The sequence below is a fragment of the Hemitrygon akajei genome, chromosome 2 (assembly GCF_048418815.1).
Source record: "Hemitrygon akajei chromosome 2, sHemAka1.3, whole genome shotgun sequence".
Classification (NCBI taxonomy): Eukaryota; Metazoa; Chordata; class Chondrichthyes; order Myliobatiformes; family Dasyatidae; genus Hemitrygon; species Hemitrygon akajei.
The window spans coordinates 105,473,907-105,486,147 of record NC_133125.1 but is presented as its reverse complement, the minus strand read 5'-3'; the positions used below and the strand labels follow the sequence as shown (position 1 = coordinate 105,486,147).

The 12,241-nt window shown below is 37.9% G+C and overlaps 1 protein-coding gene across 3 annotated transcripts in view; it reads right to left on the bottom strand.

Moving 5' to 3' along the window:
- The window catches only part of clasp1a (cytoplasmic linker associated protein 1a), a 313,776-nt gene that overhangs the window by 143,984 nt on the left and 157,551 nt on the right, over positions 1-12,241 (bottom strand). For all 3 annotated transcript variants that reach the window (XM_073026772.1, XM_073026780.1, XM_073026787.1), the window contains exons 12-16: positions 10,477-10,622; positions 6,297-6,432; positions 4,691-4,761; positions 1,213-1,272; positions 593-670 (exon numbers count right to left, since the gene is read on the bottom strand). In XM_073026772.1, the coding sequence (XP_072882873.1) occupies positions 593-670; positions 1,213-1,272; positions 4,691-4,761; positions 6,297-6,432; positions 10,477-10,622 (491 nt within the window). The remainder of the gene's footprint in view (positions 1-592; positions 671-1,212; positions 1,273-4,690; positions 4,762-6,296; positions 6,433-10,476; positions 10,623-12,241) is intronic.

Below are 12,241 nucleotides of genomic sequence, written 5' to 3'. Positions count from 1 at the left end.
GCTGCTCTACAGGATTTGTGCAGAAAACATTTCCTCAACACCACCTTTTCCCCATTAACTAAAATAACTATTTCATAACTGCATAACCAAAAGAGTTTTTCAAGTTGTACAGCATTCTAAATTAGCCTTACATCACAAATCCTTCAGAGTCACTAGGTAAACGCCTTTAATTCCTAGTCACTACAATGAGAAATGACACATTTGACTTTTAAAGAACAAAGTTGCTAGATGGATGGTGGGAAAGAACAAAAAGTTTTTAATATGAACACTTCTTAGTGACAAATGCAAGCAATTCTTACTTCACATAATATTTCAAATGAGAAAGAATTCAAAGTTTGGTCAAAATAGTAATACAGTTTATACTGACAAGTACTATTTCTTTATCCCCTTCATTTGGTTCATTGTTTTTAAAAAAAAAACAGTAAACTAAGGCAAATAATACTTGAAGTCAAATTAATCTGGACTAAATGCAGAAAGCCTTTTAAGTAACATTTAATGAATAGCTTCTCAATGTGGATTTTGAACAAGTTAATAGCAAGAAAATTAAACTAAATGTCATTTTGGTAATGTCATAAACTTGAAAACAACTTACTTTCGAGCTTCTAGTCTAACTTCTGAATCAGCATCATGGATACCCTTCTTTATTGTTTCAACCAGAAGTGATGAATGTCTAAGAGAGAGAACAAATTTACTATGGCCCAAGGAAGTTTCATCGCAAATCTAGCAGCTTGGTCGCACCACTTTACACAGATATTACTATGCAAGATGATCACTATTACATTACAGCTCAATAAACAGTATAATCCTTCTCAAGTTCAACTTAATGCCATATAGCCTTCTGAAAATAAAAGGGAGTGAAGTTTCATAATACATTTTCAAGGGCTTTCTTTCCATTACTATGGAAACAGGACATTCATTGCTTTTGCCAGTTGACTTATTTAAGTATTTAAATCCCCAAGTACATCACTATTCTAAAGAACATTCTTCTTTCACAAACTTAGTGGCCAGATAAATTCATATATTTACACACCTATTCACTGCCAATATATCTTCCACCTGCCATTTCATTTCCATTATCATTTACCTCTATGATATTCAAACGTTTGACACAACTGTGCAATTTCGATTTTAAACTATTTATCAACAACACTCAAATAACCAGTCGTCCATTGAGCTGAAAAGCAGAGAAATTTTCCCTGGTTGTTTACTTACTTTTCTAATGAATGTGTTTGCCATTCCAGCAGTAACCTTTCCAAAAATTCAAATGAACGCCTATTAAAAAACAAAATGAGTTTGTCATTAGAACACCCAAATTATTATACAAGTAGAAAATTTTCAACATGTCAAATATAGACATTAATTATACATCTCTGTACAATCCATTCTTTTGATGTTTTTTCAAATATTAAACAAAATGTGCCTAAAGGAAGTGGTTTATTGTTTTGAAATGATTCGAGAAACTACATACAATGGCACTAATTCAAGAGCTTTCACAACTTGAAATGTGTTTCATAAATTTACCAATTATGACTGTGCCAAATAATTAGATGAAACCATCAAACTATATAGACAGTAACAGCATTGTTTAAATGCACTGGGATGAAAGCCAGTTAATTACTTATCTAAGGCTCTTAAAGTCCCATCAAACAAGCAAGGGCTTCAGAAGAAAATTTGTTTTTTAAATTTTGAAGTTTTATGTAGAGTACCATTCCCTTTTAGTTCCCTTGTACAATGGTGACGAAGACTTTGGAAAGAAGGAAATTTTCCAGATTTCTTATTCCTTCAGGTCAGTTTTTGAGCCAACTCCTAGCCTCTTTTATAACCGGTTTCCGTAGAACAGAGCACGTATATACACATAGTCTCAAGCAGGACTCCTTGCTTATGGGTATTAAATGTCATTCGTCCATGGTGTAAAAAGGTTAGGAACCTCAGGTCCAGAGGAACAAAATAGTGCAATTGAGATTTGGGCAGCATAGCAATTAGAGTAACTATTAAAAGCGCCTTTGCCATGAGTTCAAATCCACCACGTCTGTAAGGAGTCTATGCGTTCTCCCCGTTCTCCTCTGGTTTCCTCCCACATTCCAAAGACTTATGGGTTCGTATGCTACTTGATCACAAATGTAATTTGGCACACAGGTTCGATGGGTTGGAAGGGGCAGTTATATGCTGTAGCTCTAAATAAAATTAAATGGAAAGGAGATAAGCAACTTTAGAACCACTTTGTCATGTTTGCATCCATGATAGATTTTCGAAAGCTTCTGATTTTTTTTAAAAACTAAAATAATAATGGATGCCGGTTCTTACAGCAAATCCTGGAACAGTTACCAACAATTTATTAGTTCAAGTGTGAAATATATATTACACTAAGAGAAGGCAACCACATTCACACAACAAATCCATATAATTGTTGAAGAATGTAACATAAGAACATAAGAGAACATAAGAGATAGGAGCAGGAGTAGGCCAATCGGCCCCTCAAGCCTGCTCCGCCATTCAACAAGATCATGGCTGATCCAATCTTAACTCTAGTTTTCACCGAATCCCACAAGGCAACAGTGCCAACCAACAGGGCACCATGCTGCCCATTTTATTTTATTATTCATCCCGCCCAAACCCATGTGATCACCCGGGGAAAAAAAACCCAGTTGCCAATTGAGGAGAAAAAATCTGGAAAATTCCTCTCCGACCCATCCAGGCTATCAAAAACTGGTCCAGGAGATCACATGGCTGATCTAAACCTAGCCTCATGTCCACTTACCTACTCGCTCACCGTATCCCCTAATGCCATTTTTATCCAGGAAAATGTCTATCTCTGTTTTGAATTTATTGAGTGTAGTAGCTTCCACAGCTCTCTGGGGCAGTAAATTCCACAGCCCCACTACCCTCTGAGTGAAGAAATTTCTCCACATCTCAGTCCTGGAACGGCATCCCCTTATTTTAAGATTATGCCCCCTAGTCCTAGTTTCACCCATCATTGGGAACATTCTCCCCGCATCCACCCGATCAAGCTCCTTCACAATCTTATATGTTTCAATAAGATCGCCTCTCATTCTTCGGGACTCCAATGAGTAGAGTCCCAATCTACTCAACCTCTCATCATACATCAACCCACCCATCCCCGGAATTAACCTAGTGAACCTTCTCTGCACTGCCTCGAATGTAACATATTACATTAATGTAATGTAACATATTAGTGTTTCAATAAAATTCAACAAAATGTAAGACCAGAATCAAAAAGAAAACTAAAAACCCACATATGCTGGAAATTCTAAGTGAAAACAGAAAATAAAGGGAATATTTGTCAAGTCAGGCACCATCAGGAAAGCAGAGTTAATATTGCAGGTTAGTAACCTTTCAGAAGAATTAGAAAAAGAAATAAATAAAAACATTGAGCTGGGGAGGAGGATGTTATCTATGAAAATACAGAGACCAATGACATTGGAGCTGTCATACTCAACATTACCTATGCCAGAAAACTGAAAACAAAATTGAGATTACAGGAAATAGTCAACAGATCAGGGAGCATTTGTGCAGAATGAAAAACAGTTAATGTTACAAGTTGATGAAACTATCAGTTGTGATACAAAGGCTGTATTTCTCACGTTATTGAATGCTTGTGGCTGTATATGTGCCAAGCTGGGAACTGGTAATCAAAACTAATTCTGGACTTTGCTGGAGCAAAACACCAAGGACTTCAGTCAGAATAATGCAGTGTGGGGATTATAGTTTCTTATTAATTACCAGAGTATTGAAAGATGGAGGAGGAAGAGGAGAAACCAGGTAGGCAAAGCAAGAGAGAAGAACAGAGAAATGGCAAGGAAAAGGGGAATGGAAAAGGTGAAATGTGGAAAAATTAAAGAACTAAAACGAAGGATCAAACAAAAATAAATTCACTGACTATAGAATAAGTTTACATAATGGCCTAAATTTAAAAAATCAAATGATTAATTTTCTTGGTAGATGGTTGACGTAGGATGGGGAAATTTCTTGTCATTCAGAATCAGGTTTAATATCTCTAGCATATGTCGTGAAATTTGTTGCATTGCAGGAGTACAATGCAATACATAATAATAACTATAAATTAAAATTAAATTAAATTAAATAAGTAGTGCAAAACGAGAGTAAAAATACAGAGGTAGCATTCATTGGTTTATTAGTCATTCAGAAATCTGATGGCAGAGGTGAAAAGGCTGTTCCTAAAATATCGAGTCTGTGTCTTCAGGCTCCTGTACCCTCTTGATCATAGCAATGCTAAGAGGGCATGCCCTTGGTGATGGGGGTCCTTAATGCTGTCTTTTTGAGGCATCATCTTTTGAAGGTGTCTTGGATGCTAGGGAGGCTAGTGCCCATGATGGAGCTGAGTTTACAACTTTCTACACAGCTTTTTTCGATCCTGTGCAGTGGCCTCTCCATATCAGATGGTGATACAGCCAGAGTGCTCTGCACAGTACATCTGCAGCAATTTTCAAGCGTCTTTGGTGACAGATCAATTCTCCTCAAACTCCTAATGAAATAGGAGACCTGGAGGTCCATAGCTTCAATGCAAGCAACTGATACATCCACAATTAGCATGTACATAAACTCAAAAATGTTAAATCCTTAGCATTGATATCTCACCAGAGGCATGGCATCATTTATTCCTTCAAAGCAACTCATCACAGTAATAAAGAAAAAACAGGTTAAAACATACCTCCGAACGGCCACAGACTTTGATGCACAGTTGCTTGAGATAATAGGTATTAATCTATGGAAGTGCGTATGCTGGAAAAGATTTTTTTTCCCAAGAAAAAACATTAATTTAAAGTCATAGAAATTATTACTCCTAGTCATAAACTGGGATGATATTTGCTTTTAAAAAAATACACCTTGCCTAACTTTTCATAACCATCAATTCCCCAGTAAAAGCAGTTTCTGCTCTTGAAACTGATACTTTTGGTAGGGTCTCAGCCAAAAATGTTGACTGTTCATTCCTCTCCATAGATGCTGCCCAACCTACAGAGTTCCTCTAGCATTTTGTGTCCTAATTTCTAGGTTTCTATATAATAATAAAAAAAATCATCCAATCTCCTACCATTCCCAACATTTATTTCCACCCCCCCCCCCCCTTTTTCCCCTCTAAATTCATTAACTCCATCTTCTTTGATTATTTTAGAGATTGGCCATTCCCCCAAACCTTGCTAAAGATGGATAAAGGCAACTTGGGCATTGTTTCCATTAGGTTTTCAATGTTAAGGAGTCAAACTCAGTCTTTAGATGGAGTCGGCCACTCATCTTCTCATCTCCTTTGTGATTTAGTAAGATCAGGGCTGATCTGATTGAAACTCTAACTCCACATTTCCATCCAGCTATGATAACTTTTCATCAATTCTCCATATGTAGTACCTGAAGACATCTGTCTCAAAATATTCAGAGATTTTGCGTTCTTTGCCTTTTGATGAACTAAGCTCAGAAGACTTCTAATTATCAGAAAAATAAACACCCTGAAGTGTCATAAATAGTCCGCCCCTCAGATTTTCCCCATAAGAAAACATATCTGCATAGCTATCTGACAAAATAAAACCATGCTACAAAAGGCCAAAGGATAAGGATAGACAACTTTGCATTGTATTTTATTTAATAAATCCTTGCCCATGAACTATAAGCTCTGATAAGACACCTACACACAGTCCCAGCAATGGTTACTTCATGAAGAGCTCTGCAGCCCAGCTAATTGTCACTCCCAAATCAAAGATTATGAAGCCCCATTTCTTAGATCACAAAATCAGCGAGTTCAACAGGCCAGAATACAAAAGTGGATGCACATTGCAATTTAGCCTGTCACCAGAGGAATATCTTGACAGCCATTTTTCAGTACATCTTGAATAAATTAAAACTTCATGCAGCACATCACAGAAACAGGCACTTTGGCTCATCTAGACCATGCCACCCTGGTATTCTACCTAGTCCCATTGAACCACCCCAAGAACCATACCCATTCTTACCTCTCTCGTCCATGTACATATCCAAACTTCCCTTAAATTTTAAAACTGAACCCAAATTTAATCACTTCCACTGGCAGCTCATGCCATATTCACACCACCCTCCGACAGAAGTACTTCTCTCTCAGAAACCCCTTAAATATCTCACCTATTAAATCTATGACCTCAAATTCTAGTCTCACCCAGGCTCAGGGGCAAAAGTGTGTGAGCATTCACCCAATCTATTGCCCTCAATTTTGTATACCACTACAAGATCCCTCCCCATTCTCCTAAACTCCTGGAAATTAAATCCTAAACTACTCAACCTTATAAACTTACTCGAATAATTAATCTGATGGCTGCTGTTCCAGATGTAGCTATAACTTTGGCACTATTAGGAACAAGGTTGAATAGTGTTGGCATAATAGCTTCTGCACCATGATCAAACCGGTTTCCCAGAACAGATGAGAGATACCTAGAAAAAAAGTTGATAATACAAGCTTTGAAGTAATGAAGCATTTGTAGCAATGAAGAACAAATCTCTACATAAATTACAATAAAACTGAGAAAACAATAGTTTTCAAAGAATAGTTATAAAATCATTGTTAAAATTGAACTTTTGAAAACACATCTCCTTTGTTATCATAGTGTTAATGGCATGCTATGATAAGGATACATTTTTATAAACACTTACTAAATTAGCAATGAGCTATGTGTACAAGAAATAATTTATATTATGCTCTTAACCTAAAAATAAAGAGACATCCCAAGATACATCATAGATAGTTTACTCCTTGGTCATTTTTATAAGTTTATTAGGGATATAGATAGGATAATTGCAAAAAAGTCTTTTCTACTGAGGTTGGGTGGAACCACAGGTAGAGGTCATGGGTTAAAGGTGAAAGGTATAAAGTTTAAGGGGAATATATGAGGGGAAACTTCTTCACTCAGAGGGTCATGAATGTGAAACGAGCTGCCAGTGCAAGTGGTGCATGTGAGCTCAATTTCAAAATTTAAGAGAAGTTGGGATAGAATAACGGATGGTAGGGGTGTATGGAGGGCTACGGTTTTGGTGCAGGTCAATGGGAGTAGGCAGTTTAAATGGTTTGGCATAGATTGGATCAGCCGAAGGGCCTTGCTTCTATATTGCACTATTTCCCTCACAACTGTTACAAGATTTCTTATTTTAGCCTGGGAAGGTCGACAGAGCCTTGGTTTACTGATTCAGAATTAAGTACTCCTGACTATGTAATTCTCTATCATCAGCTGTTCTACTGAATAATGTCATCTCAGATTATGTACTTGGTGTTTCATCTGAAAAGGGAAAACTCAACCTACTGACACAAAGGAAAGAGTGCTGCCAGTGAACATAAGTAACAAACTAAGCTGGAGAGAAAATCTTGATAGGAGCCCTAATGTAAAAGTGGCCCTCAAGTAATATTCCCTCTAAAAAAGAGCCAACCAGGCAAATTTATTTAATGGCTCAATTTCACCCACCCACTCAGGAATCATGATGTTGACGGCAATATTATGCTCCTGGCAATTCTTCAATTTTAAAGAGACACTGGAACACAGGCATCATTACTCACATGTACAAAACTACTCTTGTATGTATGGAAGAAAGATGCATTAAACTAAAAGAGTAGGATTTTTTTCTTCTGCAGACATAATATTAAAGCTAAACTGGTCAGTGATTCTTGAAAGAATGGAGTCACTGCTCTAGGAGGTGGGCCTCATTCATGATCATTGAGATGTGCAGAATATGGGACTAACAACCAGAAGAATTTAGATTATTTTGGCTGTAATGTTTTGAAAGGAACAAAAATTTAAGGATAGATAAGACTAAATTGAGCTTAATGTGATCATATCAAATATGCTGATGGGAACTGATGAATAAGCATACACCTGGTGCCTTTATAGTTATATGGCAAGCAAGGATTAGAAACAAATGTTGAAAATTTTACTAAGACCGGGGAAAAAAGCTGAAGTTGAAAAGGAAATTGAATGGTTAAAATTGCTGTAGTATCATAGTAGTTTGAAGGATAAAAGGCTATCAGGAGGTGAATTCAAACTGCGTTCACAAATGGTTCTAGCTTTGAGGGTTTGACGATAAAAGAAAGACCCCTTTCACAGATAACAAGATTTTAAAGGGCAGGAATGCATGTAGCTGAATGATACTGAACAGTGGTGCTCCTCTGGATTAGTACCAGCATCAAAGTGCTTCATTAATTTTATTATCAAAATGAGTATATCAACTGTAAATGCCACTTAATATGTGTAGATAAGTTAATATATGGAGATGGGCAAAATAATGAGGACACAGAGATAGCCAAAAACATTAGTGGAATGGAGAAACCCAGGCTGGTGAAATTTTTTTACACAAGGAGGGAAGACATTCATTTCAGTAGGATGGAAGTAACACTGAACATTAACATTAATTCAGCTACAATTGGAGAATTGTGTCTAATTCTGGCCAATACATTTTAAGGAGAACATGGTCACCTATTAAGGATGCTGAAAACACAGACCAGAATGCTTTCAAGGATGAAGGATTTGAGCTACAAGATTGGAGCTACAAGTATTATTCACTCTAAAACAATGAATATTGAAAGAAGATTTGATAAAATTATCAAAAAAATCATGAAGTATTCAGACAAAATGAATGACAAGACTGTTCCCAATGGAATAAAGTTCAAGATCCAGAGGTCAAAAATTTAAAGTGACTTGATAAATAAAAAGATCAAATATAATATGAAAGAAACCTTTAATTTAGTAATTATGATCTGAACTACACTATCTGAAAGGGCAGCAGATGGAATTTAATGGTCATGCACTTTGATAGAAGGAATAAATGTGTAGACTATTTTCTAAACAGGGAGCAAATTCACAAATCAGAGGTGCAAAGGGACTTGGGAGGCCTAGTGCAGGATTCCCTATAAGTTAACTTACAGGTTGAGTGAGTAGTGAGGAAAACTAATGCAATGTTAGCATTGACTTCGACAGGACTAGAATATAAAAGGAAGGATGCAATATTGAAGCTTTATTAGGCATTGATAAGACTTGCATTTGGAAAAAAACGTAAGCAGTTTACTTTACTTTATTGTCACCAAACAAGGATTGTTAAATAAATCTGGACCTGTTCTTACTGAAGTTGAGAATAATGAGTGGAGAATCTCATTAAAAGCTACCAAATATTCAAAGGCCGAGATAGCATGGGCGGAGAAAGAGTGTTTCTACAGTGGGAATGAGAGGCATTGATTGTGTGGATAGTAAGAGGCTTTTTCCCAGGGCTGAACTGGCTAGCACAAGAAGGCACAGTTTTAAAGTGCTTGAAAGTAGGTATAGAGGAGATGTCAGGGGGAAGTTGTTGTAGTGAAATGGGCTGCCAGCAATGGTGGCGGAGGCAGATACGATAGGTCTTTTAAGAGACTCCTGGAGAGGTACGTGGAGCTTAGAAAACTGAGGGCTATCGGTAAACCAAGGTAATTTCTAAAGTACTTAATGTTCAGCACAGCATTGTGGGCTGAAGGGCCTGCATTGTGCTGTAGATTTTCTATGTTCTATATTTCTATGAATGGCTAGGACATAGAATCAGAAAGCAAGGATGTCCCTTTACAACAAAGATAAAGAACAATTTCCTCAGCCAGAGATGTTGAGTTTGTGGAATTCATTACCATGAGTGGCTGAGGTGGGCAAATCATTAGATACATTTAAAGAAGTTGATAGGCTCTTGATTAGTCAGGGCATCAAAGGTTACAGGTAGAAAGAGGGAGTTGAGGGGAATACATCAGACATGATCAAATGGCAGAGCAAACTCAATGGACCGAATGGCCTAATTCTGCTCTCACGTCTTATGATGGAAGCATATTAATCATGGTCTTCATTAAAAAACTGCTAAGCACTAAGGAAGGCAAAGACAAATGATGATGGAGACAGCAGCCAGAGAACTGGAAATTAATACGAATGAATTGATCCACTTGACCTGAAACAGGAGTGTGTGGGCCAGGGCAGTCAAAGCTCAAACTGGGCATGGCACCTGATGATGATGACGACGACGACGACGACAACGACGACTAAGGAAAAAATCATTCAGTGTTTTGGAAGGAGTTGGATAGCTGTTATGAAAACTAGTTGGTCTCCGTGAATCAAAAGACTTCTCTTTTAGGCTGCAATAATCCTATAATTTTATGTTCGTAGATGTTAAAGTGATAGTTGAATGCATGCACAGAATAATGGCTGGAGAACTTTAAGAAAGGCAAAAAGTGAATTAGAATAGAGTATAAAAGGAATCAAATTGCAAAACCTAGTGGATGCCTGGAGGAATGTTAGGGTTGCAAGTCAGGGAAAAAAAAGCAAACAGTTTGTAAATCCAACATGAAGGTTGTAAACTTGCTCGGCCAAATATCACCATGAAACAAACTTTTTAAAATAGTGATATTATTAATAACAAATTACTAATATCCATTACAAATTCATTGCCCATTTCATTTAGTCTATTTCAATACATTTCACAACTTACCCTAACGTTATACAGGCTTCACGTACGACTTGAGATCGTAGGTCTTTTGCTGATAATTTGAATGCACCATCTAAAAGCCGCAGATGTTGAAAGAAAGATTCGTTTTCTGCTGCCCCACCCATTAATAGAGACCTAATCTTTTTAAGCTGTAATCAAAAATTGTTTTATATGTAAACGGTTCACACGTAAAGCAAGTTTAGCAAAAAGAAAACTAGAAATGATACAAGATTTTTTTTAGTGTCTTGAGTTATCACTAACAAAATTTAAATTGTGCATATCCATGTAAATCAGTTTTTAAAAAGTTATACATACATCCTGATAAACAAACTTCAAACCTTCTATTACTCTGCATGTCTCCAGTATTAAAAACACCAGGCTTGTCTCTGAAATTCTCTTCTTCACTAGCAAACTACATAGAAAAACAGGTGTAGAGCACAGGCATTCAGCCTTTCAAGTCTGCTCCACAATTTAATACCATTAAAACTCATAACTTATGTGAACGCTTTATTCCTGCTCCTGCACCACACTGCTTTGCGGCAGGAAATTATCTGTTTATTACTTATTTATTTCCTTTGTTGGTTAGGGATACAGTGTGGAACAGGCTTTTCAAGCTACCCTGCCCAGCAACTCTCCAAATTTAACCCTAGCCTGATCATGGGGCAATTTATAATGACCAATTAACTTATTAACCAGTACAGTACACAGTAAAAATGAAACAATGTTCCTCCAGGACCCTGGTGCTACATGAAACACAAAACTACACTAGACAGCACAAGGCTACACTAGACTACATAAAACAACATAAAAAACTGTACTAGACTACAGACCTGCACAGGACTACATAAAGCTCACAAAACAGTGCAGGGCAGTACAATAATTATATAAACAAGAAAACGGGCACAGAAGAGGACAAATTACAATATAATAATAAATGTAGATGTCAGTCTGGACTCTGAGTGTTGAGGAGTCCGATGGATTGGGGAAGAAACTGTTGTACAGTCTGGTCGTGAGAGCACAAATGCTTCAGTACCTTTTGCCAGATGGCAGGAGGGAGAAGAGTTTGTGTGAGGGGTGCATGGGGTCCTTCACGTACTGTTAGCTTTGCAGGTGCAGCGTGTGGTGTAAATGTCTGTAATAGCGGGAAGAGAGACCCCAATGATCTTCTCAGCTGACCTCACTATCTGCTGCAGGGTCTTATGATCCGAGACAGTGCAATTTCCGAACCAGGCAGTGCTGCAGCTGCTCAGGATGCTCTCGATACATCCTCTGTAGAATGTGGTGAGGATGGGGGGTGGGAGGGACTTCTCTCAGCCTTCGCAGAAAGCAGAGACGCTCCTGGGCTTTCTTGGCTATGGAGCTGGTACTGAGGGACCAGGTGAGATTCTCTGCCAGGTGAACACTAAGAAATTTGGTGCTCTTAACAATCTCAACAGAGGAGCCGTCAATGTTCAGTGGAGAGTGGTTGCTCCATGCTCTCCTGAAGTCAACAACCATCTCTTTTGTTTTGTTCACATTCAGAGACAGGTTGTTGGCTCTGCACCAGTCCATTAGCCACTGCGCCTCCTCTATGTATGCTGACTCGTCGTTCTTGCTGATGAAACCCACCACTGTGATTCGAGCTGTGTATTGCTGCACAGTCATGGGTCAGCAGAGTGAACAGCAGTGGACTGAGCACACAGCCCTGGGAGACCCTGTGCTCAGTGTGATGGTGTTGGAGATGCTGCTCCCGATCCAGACTGACTGAGGTGTCTCAGTCAGGAAGTCT